Source organism: Lampetra fluviatilis, chromosome 19 (assembly GCF_964198595.1).
Source record: "Lampetra fluviatilis chromosome 19, kcLamFluv1.1, whole genome shotgun sequence".
In the NCBI taxonomy this organism is placed as follows: Eukaryota; Metazoa; Chordata; class Hyperoartia; order Petromyzontiformes; family Petromyzontidae; genus Lampetra; species Lampetra fluviatilis.
This window is the reverse complement of record NC_136293.1, coordinates 8,667,603-8,689,142: the sequence shown is the minus strand read 5'-3', so window position 1 is coordinate 8,689,142 and position 21,540 is coordinate 8,667,603. Positions and strand designations below refer to the sequence as shown.

The following is a 21,540-nucleotide window of genomic DNA, read 5'->3' as shown; positions in this document are numbered from 1 at the left end:
TCGCCTGCCTCTAACTCGGCGTAGCACCTTGTTTCACATTTCAAACCAACCCGACACTGTTCATGGCTGTGTCCAACAAGCCAGGTGTCGGCCTCCTGCTGGGATGGAAATCCGATCTGGAAAATTGGTGTGTGGTGGCGGGGAGGGGGGCAGGGGGGGATTGCCTGTTTTATGGTATTTATTTATTTACTTATTCGCTCTCCTTCTCGCTCGCTCTCTGCCGGAGTGTAAACGTGATACGATAGCGGCCTCGTCGCCTGGTTACCCTGAGGTTGTCGACGGGGCTCTGTGAAGTCCAGCGTGGCCTTTGTGTGTGGGGGGGAAAAAAAACACCAGCGGTGATTGTCGATCGTTCTTCTCGTCGACTTCCCCCTGTCCCTTCTGTCCGCCCCTGAACTCCTCTGAACTCCTTTCCATTTTCTTAGGTTTTTTCGGTAAAGTCACGTAGGTAAAAAATTAAAATTAATAAAAGTAAAATAAAAACAAGTGATACAGCTATCGTGCTGTGACGGTTCCACCTGAAGACGGAAGCTTGTGTTGCCTCCGAAACGTCGTGATTTTTATTTAGTTTTTATTTGACTTTTATTAATTAAAATTTTTTACCTACGTGACTTTACCGAAAAAACCTAAGAATATGAATCCTTGCAGTCACGAAAGCTTCAAATCTAGAATCTCTTCTTCTGTCCATGCTCCTGTCCTCTCGTCTCCTCTCCTCCGTTTTCTCTCCCCTTTTAATTTGTCGTGTCCTCTTGTCTCTCCTCTTTTCATTTCTCCTCTCCGCCTTCTCTCCATCTTCTCTCCTATTTAAAATGTTCGTGTCCTCTCTTCTTCTGTCCTCCCCTTTCTCCTGTCCTTTGCCTTCTTCTCGACTCTTTTCCCCTCCTCCCCTCTCTTCTCTCCTCCTCTACTCTCCTCCTAATCCATCTCCTTAAACCCCTACCACGTATTCTCTCTCTTATCCTCACCACACCTCCTGTCCTCACCTATCTCTGCTTCTCAGTCCTCTCCTCTCTCCCCTCTCTTCTCGGTTCAGAAAGTGAGCAATGTCGGCATTATACAAAGTTTTGCCTCCCCAGGCCAGCTGCACCATCTTTCTCCATCTCCCCCATCTCCCTCAGTTTCTCCCATCTCCCCGTTTCTCTCCATTTCTCTCCATCTCCCCCATCTCCCCATTTCTCCATCCCTCCGTCTCCCCCGTCTCTCCGTCTCCCCCATCCCCCCCCCCATCTCCTCACGTTGGTTCTGAGCCAACTGCTGCTTGTGAAGTTGCCGCTGCGAGCCCCTCGCCTTTTCATTTAAACCTCGCTCGGCGTTCTTGTGGGTTTTTTTTACTAATTTTTGTTTCCGGCTAAAAAGGCTGCGGTAAAAAAAAAACTTTTCGCGGTTTTGTTGGTGTTGGCCGGGTGCTGCGATCACGCAACTCAAAGGTGGAGGTTGGTGGTGGAGGTTAGGTGGAATTGTACAGTGATGGGGCCTCCTCTTGCTTAAACAAATTTTTTTTTATTATTTTACCAGGTAAGGCCCACTGAGCTTTTTCAGAAGTGACCTGGCTACAAATGATAGCTCAACGAAGTGGCTTGTCGTGTGGAAACTTATAGCTAAATGTGGAGGGAAAAATCCACGCGACCACAGGGAGAACACGCAAACTCCAAATATCCAGGCGTCAGGATCGGGATCGAACCCACGACCTCCTCTATACCAGGCGAGGTAGTTAACAACTCGCCACCACGGTGACTTACTTGTTAGCACAGTGAGTTGGTCGCTGACAGGCCAACTACACAGAGAAGATTGCGAGCGTGCATTACCAATCTCGCCAGCTTCCTTCCACAAAAACACATTTTAGAGGAATTCGTCAAACATTACAAGCAGGAATATCGTGAATATGATTATTGCGACTCAGTGAGGTTTTCATATTAAAATATGAACATCAATAATAATGTATCATCCAGCAACTAGTAAATGAGTCTCATGACTCGTTGTCAGGAGGAATCCTGCTGGTGAATGTTTAGTAAATGTTTCTTTTTACGTTCTATGCGTGTGGGAGAAAGCCCACGTGCATACAAGGGGATGTTCCGCACAGACTGGTACATGATCCCACTTGCTGTTGTGCTGCCACCTTTGGGCCACCTCACAGCTCGGCATACCTTTGGGAGTCTCGCAAATCATCGCGTGATCCGCTGACCCTTGCCTCCGAAGCGCCGGGTCATAGGTGTGCGCCATCACGGGTGTCGACCATTACACCTGGATCATGGTCATAGTGGTGGCGTCAATGACGGTGACGGTGACGGTCGCATTAGTGATGGTGGTGATGATGTCACGATGATGAAGATGACACTGACATTTTATGATGATGATAGGAGCAGAGCTTTTTGTCAAATGTGCTCCAACATTATATAACCTTACTCTTTGGTTCTTTCGGTAAAGTCACGTAGGTAGAAAAGAATAGATCACGACGTTTCGATCGCCACACAAGCGATCGTCATCAGGTGAGACAATTACAGCAGGACAACTGCTGAAGCGGGCGAGAGAGCTGCCGTGAGGTTATATAGCTAAAGAGCATGGATTTCTGTGGTCACGAAAGATTCAAATTATATAACCTTTTTTTCATTTAACTCCGATCATAAAAATATAAGTCTCATTTTAAGTCAACCCTTAAAATATAAGGACCAATGCATTTTCATAGGTTCTGCGTATTTACGTAGAACCTTAATAGGCCCCATAGACTCACATAGGACCCACAGACTCACACAGGACCCACAGACTCACACAGGACCCACAGACTCACACACGACCCACAGACTCACACACGACCCATAGACTCACACACGACCCATAGACTCACACACGACCCACAGACTCACACACGACCCATAGACTCACACACGACCCATAGACTCACACACGACCCACAGACTCACACACGACCCACAGACTCACACACGACCCATAGACTCACACACGACCCACAGACTCACACACGACCCACAGACTCACACACGACCCACAGACTCACACACGACCCATAGACTCATACACGACCCATAGACTCACATAGGGCCCATGAACTCACAAATCTCTGGATCACAGGCGCGCCACCAGACAGTATCTCTGCTCGCTGACTCGCCCTCATTTTCTTTAGTTGTTAAAGTTCCTCCTTTGCACATTTAAACTTTTTTTCATCTGCTCGTGGTCTGGGGGGCTGGGGCCCCCGGGCAGCTGGTGGATTGTGACACGGCAGCGAGGTTTTGTTTGTAAGTTTTGCCAAACCCTCGCCTCCCCTGCTCCGTGTCTTTTTAAGTGAAAGCAGACGCGGTCTCTACCCCCCTCCCCCCCCTCTCCGGGCCCTGTGGAGCGGAGCGCAGCCCGTTGGGCCCCCTACGCCACGCACGTGCGTCTCGCCACTACACGGAGAGTTGTACCTTCATCCTCCTCCTATTTCGTCGTTTTACCCCCAAATTTCCCCCCCCCCCCCCCTCCGATCGTGCAATCGACGTCGCGCAGCGGCGGCGGCGACGAGGAGAAGATTTTTTTTCGATTTAAAGCTTTCGTGACTGCAGGGATTCATCTTCTTGGTTCTTTCGGTAAAGTCACGTAGAAGAGAAATAATAAAATAATACAAATAAAACATAATAAAATAATTCTCACGACGTTTCGGCCACAACGCAAGCAGCCGTCCTCAGGTGAAGAACAGGTCTGTCGGAAAGACAGCATCTGAATGAAACACCACCAGGCTTGGAGCGTATATTTAAGCTGGGTTGGAGAGGGAAGAGCGCCTTGACAAGGTGCTTCATTCAGACGCTGTCTTCCCGACAGACCTGTTCTTCACCTGAGGACGGCTGCTTGCGTTGTGGCCGAAACGTCGTGAGAATTTAATTTAATTATGTTTTATTTTTATTATTTTATTATTTCCCTTCTACGTGATGACTTTCTCGCGGCAGAGCAGTTGCTCACCCTGCGTGTTGGAGAACGGCGCACGGAGGCGGCTGCCGCCAAGTTGTCTCTCTGGGGATCCTGTCACGTGATCCTCGGGTTTGCGCGCAGCAGAGGGCAGCGCTTTCCCACTCGCTCCGCGCACGAGAGTTAATGTTCGTCGCGTGATGGACCGACCCGATGTTTTAATTCTCGGGGCGGGAATTTTAGCCAAATAAAGTGGGGAACCGCATTGTTGATCGCGATGTTTTTTTTTATTTTGTGCGGTCATCGTTGAACGGGCTGAGACCATCAACTCACTACACTCGGGAGATGCCAGTTTCGGTCAGAAGTGGCTGAAGTCTGGATTCAAACCCAGGATCCCAGCGGTGTCAGCTCTGTTCTCTGGTCTCCCAGCCGTGTGGCTACCTATTAACAGAGTGATACCTAAACAAATTCCAGTGCTTGCTCTAACTGGTGAGAAAATGCATTGGCCATAATACTGTGTGTCGGGTAGTACAACACTTTTATTGTTTTGTATTCTTGAGTATCGCAGCAATTTGTTCAGGAGCTAAATGCCAGTGCCGAGGTCTGCTGGCCACGAGAGAGCTACGGGAGAGGGTTTGTGTCGTTTTGCTGTTCCTCCGAGAGAGCTACGGGAGAGGGTTTGTGTCGTTTTGCTGTTCCTCCGAGAGAGCTACGGGAGAGGGTTTGTGTCGTTTTGCTGTTCCTCCGAGAGAGCTACGGGAGAGGGTTTGTGTCGTTTTGCTGTTCCTCCGAGAGAGCTACGGGAGAGGGTTTGTGTCGTTTTTCTGTTCCTCCGTTGGGCGCCACGGTGGCGAGATGGTAACAACGTCTCCTTGTATACGGGAGATCGTGGGTTCGATCCCCACCCGTGGCAGCGTGGATTTTTCTCCGGATCCTCCAGGTTTTCCCGTCACATTTAGAATCGACGAGTGTTTGGCTGCTATAAATTTCCACACGTTGAGCAGCTTCGTTGAGCTAGCGCTTGTGGCCAGGTCGCTTTTGAATAAGAGTTACATAGCTCGGTAGGCCTTACGTGGTAAAACCAAAAATGTATATTATATGATCGATAGTTTGGGGCCACAGTCACACTGGGAGACGGTAGCTCCTTCTTGCGGCCCACCTGTTACTCGTTTTCGTGTTCCCGTCAGGCACGATGAATTCTTTCGTGTAGGCGAAATGGACGTCGTTAATTCGAATCCAGATGTGATCAGCAGAGCCAAAGTCATTCGTAATACGTGCAGAGAAAGGTGTCGTAGACGGCACGGGGTACGGAGCTACGGTGAAGGGAACGATTGAAGTAGAGCTTAATAAAGAAGGTTGCAGAGTGGGGCTCAAGATCAATACGAGCAACACAAAGGTCGCGTACAACAGCGAGTTCACTGAACGAGTGGCAGTGTCTGCCAGAAGCACACAACTGGAACATATGTGTGTGAGTGTGTGAGTGTGTGTGAGTGTGTGAGTGTGTGTGAGTGTGTGAGTGCGTGTGAGTGTGTGTGTGTTTGAGTGCATGCATGTGGGGAGCGGTAGTGTAGTGATTAGCGCCCTGCGCTACCAACCCGTCGACCCAAGTTGGATTCCCGCCCACGGCCAACGCCGTTGACGATTATCTGAACCTGTCATGGGCCTCTCATAGGTCGACTCAGTCTCAAAAGAGTACTTGGTGCGGTGTGTATACATCACAACTGGGGAGACAAAGGCGGTCGGGCGTGGTGTTGGCCACCCACCCTCTCATGTGCCGTGCCGGCCTTCATAGGTACTACTCGCTAACAGCACTTGCCACAACTGTCTGTTAAGGCTACACGGGGGGGGACGGATCTTTGTCTTTGTCTACCGAGGACAGATACTGAAGGTAGACCGGGGATGAAAACGATGAAATGAAGAGGCTAGAGATGAGAACAGAGTGGAGCGCTCTTGCAAATCTGAACCTGATAACGGAAAAAGAAACGTATCGTTGTGCCAAAAGAAGAACATTCGTGATCGGTGTGACGTGTACGGCTCAGAAACACGGCCGCTGACGATTGCAAAATGGGGCAACGGCTGAAGCACGGAGAGGTGCGTGCTTAGAATTCCGCTGGGAGACGGGAAGAGGAACACGCGGATTAAATGACTCGCAAGCGAGTTAAAGGGAATACGCAAGTTGCTGTTGTTGTCCTCCTTGATACCTATAAACAAAACGGCCGTGCGCGTTCAGCTATTTTTGATCCGGTGGCCGTGACGCTGCTACCATCATGCGCACAGCACGCTGGGGGCCTTCCTGTTGTGCCGCGAGCCATTCGGAGACGCTGCCACCTCGAAAGGTTCATTTGTTCGCCGATCGAGCGAGCCCCAGTCGAGGTCAGAGCTGAAAAAACAACAAGCGCTTGGGTTTCGTGCGCGCAAATCCACGGGGTGGCATAACGCATCGATTCATGGATTGAGATGCATTCTCAAGATCAAGAAACGCGCTTTGATCGCGTGCGTAAACGATATTAAATGTTTGTCAGTTTGTATCTGTTGTTGCACGCGCGCGTGGAGCGGTGGCGTAGCGGTTAGCGGGTTGCACTACGAAGCCGGCAACCCGAGTTAGATTCCCGCTCACGGCCAAAACCAGTGAAGAATTTCTAAATTGGTCCCGGGCTTCCCCTAAGTCGACGTAGCCTCAAAATAATACCTGGCGTGGTGCGTAAGCATTGCCACAAAGGAGACAAAGGCGGCTGGGACATGGTGCTAGCCACCCACCAGCTCGTGTGCAGTGCCGGTCTTGGTAGGTGCGAGCTGACAGCCCCAAAGAGTCTGTTGCGGCCTTTGTATTTGTTGTTGTATGCAGTGGGCTCGCATCAACCCTGGAGCAGCCATTGGAGGCTCTACTCCTATTTGACGCCGTGTTTGTAAAAAAACAAGAATCCGACCTTAATTAAACGAATGGAGACCCTGAATCTTGACAATTCAGCAAATTGCTGGAGCTGTGGTTGGTTAAGCGTTGCACCTTCAATTCACATGTCGGCACGTGTGTGTCTGTGATGGTATATGAAAGCACGTGTGCTGTACTCGTCGTGGTAATAGTAATTGACTTTAGCGTCACACTCCATGGCAGGCAAATTACTCGGTTCACCGAGGATGAGGTTCGTATGTTTTGAGATCTTTTAGAGCAACGCTGCCCACTTGAGTGAAAACACTCTGCCTCTGGACAGTAATTTGTGAGTGGGCTCAAGATTTGAGAATGTTGGTTTTCACATTTTTTTTCGACTCATAAACAGACTCAACTGCATTTGTGTCACATGGCAAATTTCTAAACCTTCCAGAACACCGTTAGACTCGGTCGTCCAGTCACAGTCGTGTATATATTCGGTATCAAGTCCAATCAGAGGGTTTATTTGTTCAAACATTTGGGCATTCGCTCATCGCCATCGGTGGGCTCTGAGCCAGTGGTGGATATTCCGCACTCCCGTGGTGGAGGCCATTCGATCCATCGGAAAGCCACTTTTGATTCTGATCAAACTCTTCAACATGAACTGGTAGGTGTTTTATCATATTCTTGGGTTTTTTCGGTAAAGTCACATAGGTAAAAAATTAAAATTAAAATCACGACGTTTCGGAGGCAATACAAGCCTCCGTCTTCAGGTGGAACCGTCACAGCATGCTTGCTGTATCAAGTAAAAAAAATGGTGGGCTCATCCGTTGACCCTGATGCTCGTTCTCAGTCCGAGTGTCGAGAGCCGTCGGTAAGTTCGGGAGCTTTCACTTTTTTAGTTTTGTTATCTCGGCCGGCAGCAGAGACAACGCGGTTCGAGGGGGCGACCTCTCGGGGTCAGGGGTCACCGCCGTGGTCAGCTGAATTGACGAGTCGCCGGACCACCCGCACGAAGCCAAATAAACACCACGTCTCCGGCGCGGGAGAGATTAATGTCCACCGTAAAACGCAACTCCCCACCCACCCTTCCACCCCCCACCGGCCAGCAGACCCGTTAACGCGAGGGCAGCCCAGGTTAGAGACAGGATCGAGCGGGTGGATAAGTAAGCGAGCAAGGGGACAAGCGATTTAATGCGTGGACGCGCGGTTGACAAGATGATCACGCGAGCCAGCAAGCAAGCAGGCGGATGAGCAGTTTGTCCTGTCGAAGAGCGTGCGAGCAAGTGAACAAGCGCATGGATGACAGATGGGAACACGAGTAGATGAACGAGCGATTTCACGGGTTGATGAGTGGTTGAGCAGGTGATCAAATGAGCAAGCAGTTGAATGAGTGGTTCACTGAGTGGGTTAGAAGCAAGTGAGTGAACGGAATTGGCGAGTCAACAAGTGGATGGGTAGGTGATGTAGTCGGTGGATGGGTGAGTGAGCGGGTGGATGTCGAATTTTGTGGGTGACCCAACAATAAAAATGGGTAGATGGGCGAGCGAGCAGGTGGATGAACGAGTGAGCATTATCGGTGCTGGCAATAACGCCCCGTGTCTCCCGCTCCCCGTGTCTCCCCACTTTGTCCGTGTGCGAGCAGTCCAAGGTGTACACCCGCACGCCGACGATGTACCTGGACTTCCGCTTGGCGCAGGGCGCCACGCACTCCCAGCCCGTGCCGCAGGGTAACGACGCGCCCTTCCAGTAACGCCGGCGACGCCCCCCCGCGATTTCCAGGGCCCTCTCTTCCAGAGGCTTTCGCTCGGTGACGTTTGACCAAATCCCTCCACCGTCGAGCGTCGCGGCGGTCTGTCGCGCTGCCGCGTCAAAGCCGACCGCCCGTCGCGTGTGCGCGGGTTGAGCGATCGATTGCGGACGTCGTCAAAATGAAACGGGTTACTTGGCGACGCCGCTGCCGCCTTGGCGGTGACCTCGCGAGAAGAATAAACAAAAAAGAACTCGGCACGCCCGTCAGTGACCCTGTGGCCTTAAAAAGAAAATATATATATACATTAGCCAACGTTTCAGGCAATGACCCTTCTGCATAGCACATAGACACCACCCTGTCTCTCTCTCTCTGTCTGCGTGCTGTAAAGAAGTGCCGTTGCTTTTGACGAGCGTGCTTCGTTGTTTTGAGGTTTGTGTGTGGACCCGTGCAGCTCATTTTCAATCCACTGCTGGATGAGGCTCCCCCTCCATGCCACACAGGTTGCGGCGGTTACTTGACCGTATTTCACTGCCCATCCGAGCACTGTCCAAGGATCAACCTCTGCTTTTGCCTCTGAGTTGTGACGATATTGGACTCATTCTGCGAGTGATTTGCAAGCAATTCCGTTTTTGTTATATATAAAAACTTAAATTCTGCTCAGGCGTGAACTCAGACGCCCACTCCGTAACGAGACGCGGACGGTCGATGGTGGCGGTGTGGTGTTGGAATGAACCCAGGCGCCCCGGTGAGGCACCACCAGGGCTTCGTTTCCACCCACCGGTCTGTCCCGGTCCGCGTCCCGAGAAAACATTCCAAGATTGAAAAGTGATTTCTTTGAAACTGCTTTTTGTGTTTAGTTTGCTGTCCTTCCCACGCACCCCTGATTAGCATCGTTGGCTACGTAAGGTTTTCGAAAAAGAAGCTCAATATACGTACATACATTTCTGTGCCCGGCACACCGCCGCGTCCAGTATCCCTCTCGCAGCATCACGGGCCACGAGTGGTAGTCGTGTGCCCGCCGACTGCGGTCTGTCTACCGGCGGCGTGGAAAAAAAAAAAACAATTCGACGAGAAGATTCAGCTCTCTTGGCGCCACGCGAAATGAAAGAAACACAAAGCAAAGGGGAGGGCATAAATGTCGCTCGGCTTTGCGTGCGTTTTTTTTTTAATATCCCTGGGAGCCGAGCCACCGCGCGGCGTCGCTCGCGCTTCCTCGCTCCGTTGCGTCGGGCGCGGGGAGGTCCGCTCGTTTGTGCCATCTCGCGCACGTGCGTGCGTGCGATGGAAGATTTGCAGGCGGATCCACGTGCTGTTGGGGAGATTTTTTCTTTCGCTCCATAAACGGCTCGCGGGGCCCGTTGCCAAGCCGATGTGTTTTCGCCGATCCGTCGAGATGTGAACCTGACCGATGATGTTTATGCGGCCTGGTGGACGTCTGTGTGATGATGTGGCCTGCCGTTTTAGCGGTCTACTGGCCGTGCGAGCCTGTGTACGTGTGGTCCGTTAATGGTGTGGTCTGCCGTTCATGTGGTCCGATTGTACATGTGGTCTGGTGATCATGTGGTCCGGCGTACAGACGGCGGCCTCCTTTGCTATTGGTGACGTGTGGCCTGCTGCTGTGTTTGTGCGTGCAAGTGTGTACTTGTGTTTGTGCAAGTGTGCACGTGTGTGCGTATACATCTGCCGGTCTTCTTAGTCAGTCAACCCATGGCACCTGGGTCTGTCCTGTGACCTCCTGCCAGCGAGCCTTCAATACTTCACGTGGCCTCAATGTGCACCTAGCGTGGCTAGCCTACTGCGCTATGAACCTGGCGATCTAGGTTTGATTCCAAGCCACAGCTAACATCAGTGGGGAGTGATATCTGAACCAGTCGTGGGCCTCCTCTATATCTACTCAGCCTTAAATGTGTATCTGGTAAACCTTAGCAGTGGGACATGGCATGGTGTTGGTCACGCCATCTCCCACTTGCCCCTGCAGTCTTTGTGGGTTATTTGTGCGATGTTTGTCTTTGTATGAACACACGTCTGTGTGTGTTTGTACAAATCTATGCGCGCACCTGTGTGGCGTGCGTGTGTGTGGGGAGCGGTACTGTAGTGGATAGCGCACTGCGCTTGCGAACCCGGCCACCCAAGTTCGATTCCCGCTCACGCCTGATAACGAATATCTGAATCTGTGCTGGGCCTCCGCTTTGTCCACTCGGAAATAAATGAGTACCTGGTGTGGCATGAGCAGTGGCAGAAACAACGGTCGAGGTGTTGTGCACCCACCCCCTCGTGTGGAGTGCCGGCTTTGCTCGGTGCCCATCATCAGCACTTGCCCGAACAGTCTGTTAAAGGCTACCTTGGGGATATTCCGGGGATATTTGTGTGTGCCTGTGCTGACACGATTGGGTGCCGTGTGTGCGTGTGCATGGGTGCTTGTGTGTGTGCATGGGTGCTTGTGTGTGTGCGTGTGTGTGCGTGTGCATGGGTGCTTGTGTGTGTGCATGGGTGCTTGTGTGTGTGCGTGTGTGCATGGGTACTTGTGTGTGTGTGTGCATTGGTGCGTGCGCTGCTCTACAAAGCCGCTATTCTGAGTTCAATTCTCGCTCACGGCCAACACCAGTGACGATTATAGGAAACGGTCCTGGGCCTCAAATGAATGCCTGGTGCAGTGTGTAGACATCGCCACTGGGGAGACAAAGGCGGCCAGTTGTGGAGCTGGCCACCCACCCCCACTTATTCCGTGCCGGCCTTCAGAGATGCTGCTCTAACAGTCTGTTAAAAGGATACCCAGGGGGTATTTGTGTGTGCCTGTGCCTGTGTTGGCACGAGTGTGTGCGTGTGCATGAGTGCATGTGCGTTTGTGTGTGTGTGTGTCTGCACGTGAATGTGTGTGTGTGTGTGTCTGCACGTGAATGGGTGCATGTGTGTGTGTGTCTGCACGTGAATGGGTGCGTGTGTGTGTGTACGTGAATGTGCGTGTGTGTGTGTGTGTTTGCACGTGAATGTGTGTGTGTGTGTCTGCACGTGAATGTGTGTGTGTGTGTGCCACCGCGCGGGTTTTCCACTGAATCGCCCTCTCCAGCGGATGTTGTGTGCAAGCGGCAATTTTATTTTTATTCTTTCATCATTTTTGTTCTCCCTCTCCCCCTTTTCCATGGGTTTTATTATATTTATTATATATTTTTTAAATGTTGGCTTTCCCCGTGTTCCATCCCAGCTCCACCCTCTGCCACACACACGCACGCACGCGCGTGTGTGTGTGGCAGAGGGTGGCGCTGGGATGGGTGTGTGTGTGTGTGTGGGGAGCGGCGGCAGAATCGGTCAGCGCACTGCGCTATGAACCCAGCCACCTCGAGTTCGAATCCCGCTCGCGGCCGATCAACAAGTGGCGAATTTATACCCGACCCGGCCTTTCAATGGGCACCTGGTGCAGTGCGGGGAAGACAAAGGCGGCCGGGCGTGGTGCTCGCCAACAGCACTTGCCCTAGCAGTCTGTTAAGACTATACGGGGGTGGAAGCAGGGTGGGTGGGTGGGTGGGGGGGATCTGTGTGCGTGTGCGTACTCATTTGAGTTTTAAGGGAGGGGGGGGGAGCAAACAAAACAAAAAAACACAAAACCGAGAACCAGATGCCATCAGAGAGTAAAGACAAACACCTCGGGGACCTCGAGAAACCCAGACACACCGAGGCAACGAGCGGGCTCCCCGCACCCCACCACCACCACGTCGTCGAGCGCTGCGGTGGCTGGGGGCACAACGAGTTCCTTTCGTGAGTCGAGCACCGACGCGTGGCGAGGTGACGGTTGTGTGGCCGGTGGAAAAGAAAATGCAAACCACAAGCGCCCCCCACCACCTTGTCTCTCCCCCCGCCCCCCCAGCCACCGCCACACCGTGCCGATGTTTGCACACCGCACCGAGCCGAGCGCTGATCGACGAGCCGGAGTTGGTGATGGTGGGGAGGGCCCCCATCCGCACAGATTGGTTGGAGCCGTGACCAGCAAAGTCAGGCCACCGGGTTCGCGGCGTACCGACACAAAAACAGTGGCCGCGGTTCGCCGCTAAGCGACGGTTGACGTCGCGACAGCGCTTGTGCCAGGCTAGGTGCGCTTCGTGTGTGCGCCACAAATGCACGCGCACAGGTACAAAGTCAAATATGCCCTTGTGCAGTCTGCGCAGGGTATATTAGCGATGAGGGTCACCACGGCACACGAGGGGGTGGGTGGCCAGCACCAGCACCACCATCACACATCGCACCAGGTACTCATTTGAGGCTGAGTCGAGCCCCCCCCCCCCACCTGGGCACAACAATAACAACAACAATAACAACAACCGTCATTTGCCACTAAGTGGCGGGGACGTCACCATGGCGCCTGCGCCGGGCGATGTTCATTCGAAGTGTCGAACGCCCGCTGGCAGGAGGTCACGGGGCAGACCCCGGGTGGCCCGGGTTGACTGAAATGATTGGCAGGTGCATCACCTGTGTCCACCCCCTCCACCCCCCCACCATCACCTGTGCCCCCACCCCCCCCACCATCACCTGTGCCCACCTCCCCCACCATCACCTGTGCCCCCCCCACCATCACCTGTGCCCACCCCTCCACCATCACCTGTGCCCCCCCCCCACCATCACCTGTGCCCCCACCATCACCTGTGCCCCCCCCCCACCATCACCTGTGCCCCCCCCACCATCACCTGTGCCCACCCCCCTCCCCCACCATCACCTGCGCCCACCCCCCCACCATCACCTGTGCCCACACCACCACCACCGCCACCTCAACTGTGCCAACTTGCTGCGTGTTTAGCCGCCAGGGGCTCAACTCGTTTGTTGTGAGCGTCGCTCCTACACACACACAAAGGCAAAGATCCCCCGCGTAGTCTTTACAGACTTAGGGGCAAGTGCTGTTAGCGAGCACCTATGAAAGCCGGAACGGTGGGTGGCCAGCACCACGCCCGACCGCCTTTGTCTCCCCAGTGGTGATGTTTACACACCGCACAAGGTACTCATTTGAGGCTGAGTCGACCTACGGGAGGCCCAGGACCGGTTCAGATAATCGTCACTGGTGTTGAGGAATCGAACTCGGGTTGCCGGGTTCATAGCGCAGCGCGCTAACTGCTACACTACCGCTACAAACACACACGCACATACAAACACACACGTACACACAAACACGTACACACAAACACACACAAACACGTACACACACGTACACACAAACACACACACGTGGTTCTCTGTTGCTGCTGCTGCTCCCCCCCTGCAGCGCAGCAGTACGCGGTTGTGTCTGGTTGTTGTTTTGGTGGTGGCGGTGGTGGTGGTGGTTTTGGCCGTGCCGTGTGCCGTGGTTGCGTGAGTCTGGGCATTTGTTTTTATCTCGTCGAGCCGCAAACGGCATCGCAGGGGCCGGGCTGCTGCCACGGCGCGAATACTCCGGGGCGCGATCGCGAGATACCGCGGCCTGCGAGCGTGGGGGGCCAGGGTAGGGGAGGGGGGCTCGATGGGGATGGAGAGAGCGAGTGAAGGAGGGGGGGGCATGGGATTGAGGAAGGTGAAGTCATGAAGGGAGACGGGGAGGTGTGGAAAAAGATAGAGGAAGGGGAGGTGATAGAAGAGGAATTAAAAAAGTAGAACCGTCCTATCTGCTATGTGAGTAATCGATTAACCTTGACGATCGCCGGTTGATTCGTCGAACAATCGGATCAAATGAAAATGGTCGGAAAAAAATGACCGGTGACGGTCAGGGCTTGGTGTGGCATCGGCATCGTCAGCCACGTCTCGCTGGACGTGGCTTGTTGGGGGTTTCCCTCCTTCGGGAGGCACTTGGACGTGGGGGACAGCTGCCATTTTCAACGGGGCCCCGAGTAAATGACCAGAAAAAAAAGTCCAGAAAAATCTTCGTCCATCACTCGACGTAATCGCGCCAGCTCTATTGGGTAGTTTAGGCCAATTCCACGCTTTGCGTGTGGGAGGAATAGCAGACCGAGTTCTCTGGGGGGATGGAAATGGAGTGCCCAGGCTGTATTTCTGATAAACTCGATTTCTCATGAACTGCAGGAGGGGTGGGTGGGGGGCCAGTGTGGTGGGTCACGGTAAGGAGACCGATTGTTTGAGATGCACGTGGCAGCGGTGGCGGATCCAGGAGGTAGGGGGGCGATGGCGGGGGGGGGGCATTGCCCCCCATCGTAAAACTCTCCTCGCTCCTCACCGTGGGCCGTTGTGCCCCAGTTGCCGCGGTTCAAATTTTTCCAAATTCGAATGGATGCCGATTAGGCAGCACCAGCAGCCACTGGGTTTGGTGCCCTTTCACCCGCGTGGAGAGGAGCTGTCGTGTAAGCCGCTCGTCGCGGTATTGAAGTGCCGTCAGATGCCCCCCGGCGCAAAGGGATGGGGCGGCTCGAGATCGCGGACAAATAATTTGCCTCTTCTTGGTTCTTTCGGTAAAGTCACGTAGAAGGGAAATAATAAAGTAATTAAATAAGACAAAATAAAATAAAATGATATAAGTTTTATTTTTTTATTTTTTATTTTATTTGTTTCACTTCTACGTGACTTTACCGAAAAAACCAAGAAGATGAATCCCTGCAGTCACGAAAGCTTTAAATCGAAATAATTTGCCGTTGACCTGAAAACACAGAAATCGTCCCGGATGACACAGCACATGCGCGTTGTCTTTGCAGGCTGGACGGGCATGGTGTACACGCTGGCAGGCGCCGTGACGCTGGGTGAGCCACACCGCCGCTTCGATCGCGCCGTCGCCCGGAACGCTGTCGCACGCGGCAACGGCGGTTTGGGTTGTGACGCGGCGTCCAACACGGTCGTGGGGAACATGGGGGGACGTGTGTGTGTGTGTGAGAGTGTGTGAGTGTGTGTGAGTGTGTGTGTGAGAGTGTGTGTGAGGGTGTGAGAGTGTGTGTGTGAGAGTGTGTGAGAGTGAGTGTGTGTGTGTGAGAGTGTGTGTGTGTGTGTGAGTCTGAGAATGTGAGAGTGTGTGTGAGTGTGAGTCTGAGAGTGTGTGTGAGTGTGAGTCTGAGAGTGTGTGTGTGTGAGTCTGAGTGTGTGTGAGTGAGTGTGAGCGTCTGAGTGTGTGAGAGTGAGTGTGTGTGAGTCTGAGAGTGTGATAGTTAGTGAGTGTGTGTGAGTCTGAGAGTGAGTGTGTGAGAGTGAGTGTGTGTATGAGAGTCTGAGTGGGTGAGAGTGAATGTGTGTGTGTGAGTCTGGGATTGTGAGGGTGAGTGTGTGTGAGTGTGAGTCTGAGAGTGTGTGTGTGTGAGTCTGAGTGTGTGTGAGTGAGTGTGTGTGTATGTGAGTCTGAGAGTGTGAGGGTGAGTGTGTGTGTGAGTCTGAGAGTGTGAGAGTGAGTTTGTGAGAGTCTGAGTGTGTGAGAGTGAGTGTGTGTGTGTGAGTCTGAGAGTGTGAGGGTGAGTGTGTGAGTGTGAGGGTTTGAGAGTGTGTGTGAGTCTGAGTGTGTGAGAGTGAGTGTGTGTGTGTGAGTCTGAGAATGTGAGAGTGTGTGTGAGTGTGAGTCTGAGAGTGTGTGTGTGTAAGTCTGAGTGTGTGTGAGTGTGAGTCTGAGAGTGAGTGTGTGTGTGTGAGTCTGAGAGTGTGAGAGTGAGTGTGTGAGTGTGAGTCTGAGAGTGTGTGTGTGTGAGTCTGAGTGTGTGTGAGTGTGAGTCTGAGAGTGAGTGTGTGTGTGTGAGTCTGAGAATGTGAGAGTGTGTGTGAGTGTGAGTCTGAGAGTGTGTGTGTGTGAGTCTGAGTGTGTGTGAGTGTGAGTCTGAGAGTGAGTGTGTGTGTGTGTGAGTCTGAGAGTGTGAGAGTGAGTGTGTGTGAGTGAGTGTGAGAGAGTGAGTGTATGTGTGTGAGTCTGAGAGTGAGTGTGTGTGTGTGAGTCTGAGAGTGTGAGGGTGAGTGTGTGAGTGTGAGGGTTTGAGAGTGTGTGTGAGTCTGAGTGTGTGAGAGTGAGTGTGTGTGTGTGAGTCTGAGAATGTGAGAGTGTGTGTGAGTGTGAGTCTGAGAGTGTGTGTGTGTGAGTCTGAGAGTGTGTGTGTGTGAGTCTGAGAGTGTGAGAGTGAGTGTGAGTGTGAGTCTGAGAGTGTGTGTGTGTGAGTCTGAGTGTGTGTGAGTGTGAGTCTGAGAGTGAGTGTGTGTGTGTGAGTCTGAGAGTGTGAGAGTGTGTGTGAGTGTGAGGGTTTGAGAGAGTGAGTGTGAGAACGTAAGTGTGAGTGAGGAGTGGTAGTGTAGTGGTTAGCGCTACGCTGCTCTACAAACCCGGCGACCCGAGTTCGATTCCCGCTCACGGCCAACACCAGTGACAATTATCTGAACCGGTCGTGGGCCTCCCCTAGGTCGACTCAGCCTCAAATGAGTACCTGGTGCGCTGTGTAAACATCGCTACGAGGGAGACAAATGTGATCAGGCGTGGTGCTGGCCACCCACCCCCTCGTGTGCCGTGCCGGCCTTCATAGGTGCTCGCTAACAGCACTTGCCCCAACAGCCTGTTAAAGCTATAGGGGGGATCTTTGTGAGTGAGTGTGCTCGCGAACGGCACTTGCCCCAACAGCCTGTTGAGGCTTTGTGGTTGAGTTGCCACCATGGGAGCGATGGTGAGGAGGGAGAGAGGCACTCTCGTCCCACGTTACGCAGAGGGACGGTTCCAGAAAATTGGTGACTTTGGGAGGGGGGAAGGAGCGGGTGGTCAAAATTTGTATAATTCTTCTTCTTACTGAAATCGTCGTATTACAGGCTCGGTCTGTCACGGAAGATTAGTTACCTAGAGCGTTATAAATATGGAATAAGTCGATGGGTCAATGACCCGAATGATAATGATTGCATCACCACCATCCCAGCGTGGACGAACGAGGGCCTTCATCCGAGTACGCGCTGACCCAGGAAGGTGCGCCCATTATTTGGGTCCTAATCACAGCCCCCGATTGGTCGGACATTTTGTGATCGTTTAACACGTGGAGGCTTTCGCGACCAATATTATTCATAATATAGGTTTTTGGGTCAGATCGCGTTATTTATAAATGTGTCGTAACCCTCCACCACCCGACACGGCCAAACTAAAAAAATGTGTCACGTTTTCAAAGGACAAAATAATTAGCTTCTTCAGCACACCGGTGGGCTAAAGAAGTTGGTGGGCTAAAGAAGTGAATTATTTTGTCCTTTGAAAACGTGACACATTTTTTACTGGTTGGCCGTGTCGGGTGGTGGAGGGTTACGACACATTTATAAATAACGCGATCTGACCCAAAAACCTATATTATGAATTCTGTGATCGTGCCGAAATCCACTCGCGACTCGGTGATTATGCTCGCGGTTACCCACATCCGTCTATGTCCACCGCAGAGTTCGCGTCGGTGGTGGGGGTGGGAGTGGGGGGGAGATGAGACAGGGATTGGTAGGCGGGCGCTAGGATGTTCTGAACTTGCCCTTGCTGACAATCCCCAATGTTGCCGCTGCCTCTGGCAGGCCCAGCGGGAATGGAGCAGCGAGTGGAAGCGCATCACACCGTGGTGCTGGGCGACGGAGACCACGTGATCATGCAGAACCAGGTGCCCAACCGCCGCCGCATAACGACCACCACCTCACGACGAAACCACCAACACCCAACAAATACTGACTCATGACCACCACCAAATGACCAACTCCAAACGGATATTGACTTCACGACCAAGTTCAAGTTCATTTATTTGGCATGGCCCTGTGAACCATTCGGCTCTTGAATCGGGTGCAACCGCAACAAACAAAAAAACTAAAACATGAACAAAAAACATCTTAAAGTGACTATGTGACTGAGTGCAAACAGAAAATCCAAGAAAAGACAGCAAAATATTGCAGAAAAAACACCGTACACCAACGCTGTGTGCAAAAATCCCAGTGGGATGCAGGTCAAACAACCAACAACAACCACAAGACAACTTAGATTAAAGCCATCAGTCTAACTCTGTACTACAACAAACAAACATGGCTAGACCAATACACTTTTCGAATCACCAAACCTGATGACTACAGATGACTACAGACTAACGATTACAGACTTCACGACCAATCACTCTCCACTGCCATTGAGAGGCTGTAATTAAATCCAGGCCTGATTTTGGCTTATGACATAACAAAGAGACAACATCTGGCATGGTCAACGTATTTTGTGTGCTGCGCACGTTTCTTGTGTTTAATATCTCATGTGTTTCCAATGTTTCACATGTTTAACGCAATTAATGTCTCTCCACGTCTCCTGCATCTCCCCACGTCTCCCCCCGTCTCCCCGCGTCTCCCCACATCTCCCCACGTCTCTCCGCGTCTCCCTGCGTCTCCCCGCTTCTCCCCGCGTCTCCCCACGTCTGCCCGCATCTCCCCGCGTCTCCCCCTGTCTCCCCGCGTCTCCCCCCGTCTCCCCACATCTCCCCACGTCTCCCCACGTCTCCCCGCGTCTCCCCCCGTCTCCCCACATCTCCCCACGTCTCCCCCCGTCTCCCCACATCTCCCCGCGTCTCCCCGCATCTCCCCACGTCTCCCTGCGTCTCCCTGCTTCTCCCCACGTCTCCCCGCATCTCCCCACGTCCCCCCGCTTGTCCCAACGTCTCCCCGCATCTCCCCACGTCTGCCCACATCTCCCCCCATCTCCCCCCATCTCCCCACATCTCCCCGCGTCTCCCCGCGTCTCCCCGACGTTTGCCGTCCCCGAGGATCTCGAGGAGGCTCACTTCGTGCTCGTGGCCGGGGAACCTCTTAACGAGCCGATCGTCAAGCACGGTAAATAACGACACCACCACCACCATCATCATCAACAACAACAACAGTATGGATTTCTGCAGTGTCTAAATTTAGGGTGTGGGAAACATTCGGGGTCAGAGAGGTATTCCCAGACGCCTTTTGGCAGGGGCCGCGGGTCCACACGACGCCTCCACCACCGGCACACGCCGAGGCAGCAGCGTCTCGTGTCAAGACTGAGCGGTGTCGCTGCACCGTCGCTGCACCACGACGGGGAGCTGTAGCGCGTAGTACCCGGCACAACCCGGGTTCGACACCCGCTCGCGATTATAATCGTCACTGGTGTTATCGGAACCAGTCGTGGGCCTCCCCTAGGTCGTGGGCCTCCCCTAAGTCGACTCGGCCTCGAATGATTACCTGGTGCGGTGTGTAAACATCGCCCCGAGGGAGACAGCTGGCCACCCCCCCCACCCCCTCGTGTGCCGAGCCAGCCTTCATAGGTGCTCGATAGTAGCACTTGCTTCAACAGTCTGTTAAAGGCTATACGGGGGATCTTTGTCTTTGTGTTGATGTCGATGCTTGTCTTGCAGGACCCTTTGTGATGAACACGCAGGAGGAGATTGAGGAGGCCATCTCTGACTTCCGCAACGGAACCAACGGTTTCGAGCGAGCCAAGGGCTGGAAATCCCAGAATGGGAACCGCCGTTGATGGCATCATCGCGTACAGCACCAGCACCATCATCATCATTCCCATGATCATCATTGACACCATCTCCAGCACCATCATCATGATCGACACTATGTATGTTGAACTGTTACTTCAATCTCTCTGTTTCTTCACTGTCACCTACTGAGTCATCACCACCGTTATCTTTACTTTCACCAGCAACGATCGGACGACCATCATCACCACCACCACCATCATCATCGCCATGACCTCCTGTGTCGCTTCTGTGTTCACCACAATCATTGTCACCACCTACGGCCAGCCACCATCATCAAAGCTTGTCAGCCTTCTCTCAGTGGGCATCATCATCATCGCCATCGCCTGCGACCATTACCATCGCTTTCACCAAGTCCACCATCATCATAAGCCTCATCAGCACCATCATCATCGGCACATGTTTCACCTACATCACCACCACCATCACCGACAAAACTACGCCTACATCATCACTAATACCCCATCGCCATCTCTAAACTGTCATCGCCGTGTGTGGGTGTGTCTTGCCAGCAGTTAATTTCCTGCTTACTAAATAGTTTGAATATAAACATGTGCTTAAGACTTTTAAGGGAAAAAAATCTCAAAGCATGTAACTTATATATGTATTGATTTCTTTATAATCACATCATTGTGACCACATCCTCATTAACATTAGCATCATTATCAGGTAGCATAGGTAAGTGCAAAGTCGTTGGATTGCCTGTGGTGGGGTAAAAAGTGAGTACCATCAGCTTCCAAACCCATTCAATACCTCTAAAAACGGTCAACGTGTGTGTGTCTATATGCCTGTCGCCTTAAAGTGTGTACGCCGGTAGCCTGTCGTGTGACGATTATCTGAACCGGTCCTGGGCCTCCCCTAGGTCGACTCAGCCTCAAATGTGTACCTGATGCGGCGTGTGAAACATCGCCACTGGGGAGGCAAAGGCAGTCGGTGTGCTGTTGCCGGCCTTCAGAGGTGCTCGCTAACAGCACTTGCCCCAACAGTCTGTTCAGGCTATGCGGGGGATCTTTGTCTTTGTATCGCCTGTAGCCTTATAGACTGTTGGGGCAGGGCGCTGTTGGTGAATGCGCTTGCCGGTGAGAACACGCGCGGGGCTCACGCGCACACATCATTCTCACCGAGCACAGCAAGCCCCGCGCTCAGTAATTACAGCAGCCCTACAGCAACAGCTGCACCCGCTCTGGCCGTCTGCTATGAATAGGGATCGCTTGGGTTTTTTTTTCTCTCTCTGATGTTTACATGCTCTCATACTTTCTCAGGGTAGGAGGCGGTTTATTTTACGGGTGGGAGTGGTGGTGGTATTGGAGCAAGCAGCCTTGGGACTGCGGTGTGGGAAAGAGGTCACTCCGTACTCTCTGGTTCTTTCGGTAAAGTCACGTAGACAGAAAAAAAAATAATCACCAGGTGATGGCGGACGCTTGTGTTGCGACCGAAACGTCGTGTTCTTTTATGATTTTTTCTGTCCACGTGACTTTAGCGAAAGAACCAGAGAGTATCGATTCCTGCAGTCACGAAAGCTTCAAAGTGTACGACTCTTTCGTTCGCAAATCGCTCATTTTCTATCGATTTATTTCCAGGCTTTTAAAAAATAAATATAAATATCA

At 52.6% G+C, this 21,540-nt stretch overlaps 1 protein-coding gene across 2 annotated transcripts in view; it reads left to right on the top strand.

The window, feature by feature from the left end:
* PIR (pirin) overlaps window positions 1–21,540 on the top strand; it is a 39,710-nt gene extending 18,170 nt beyond the window's left edge. For both annotated transcript variants that reach the window (XM_078864958.1, XM_078864957.1), the window contains 5 exons: window positions 8,409–8,493; window positions 15,176–15,220; window positions 17,970–18,052; window positions 19,187–19,253; window positions 19,802–21,540. In XM_078864958.1, coding sequence (XP_078721084.1) covers window positions 8,409–8,493; window positions 15,176–15,220; window positions 17,970–18,052; window positions 19,187–19,253; window positions 19,802–19,920 — 399 coding nt within the window. In that variant the 3' untranslated portion in view covers window positions 19,921–21,540. The remainder of the gene's footprint in view (window positions 1–8,408; window positions 8,494–15,175; window positions 15,221–17,969; window positions 18,053–19,186; window positions 19,254–19,801) is intronic.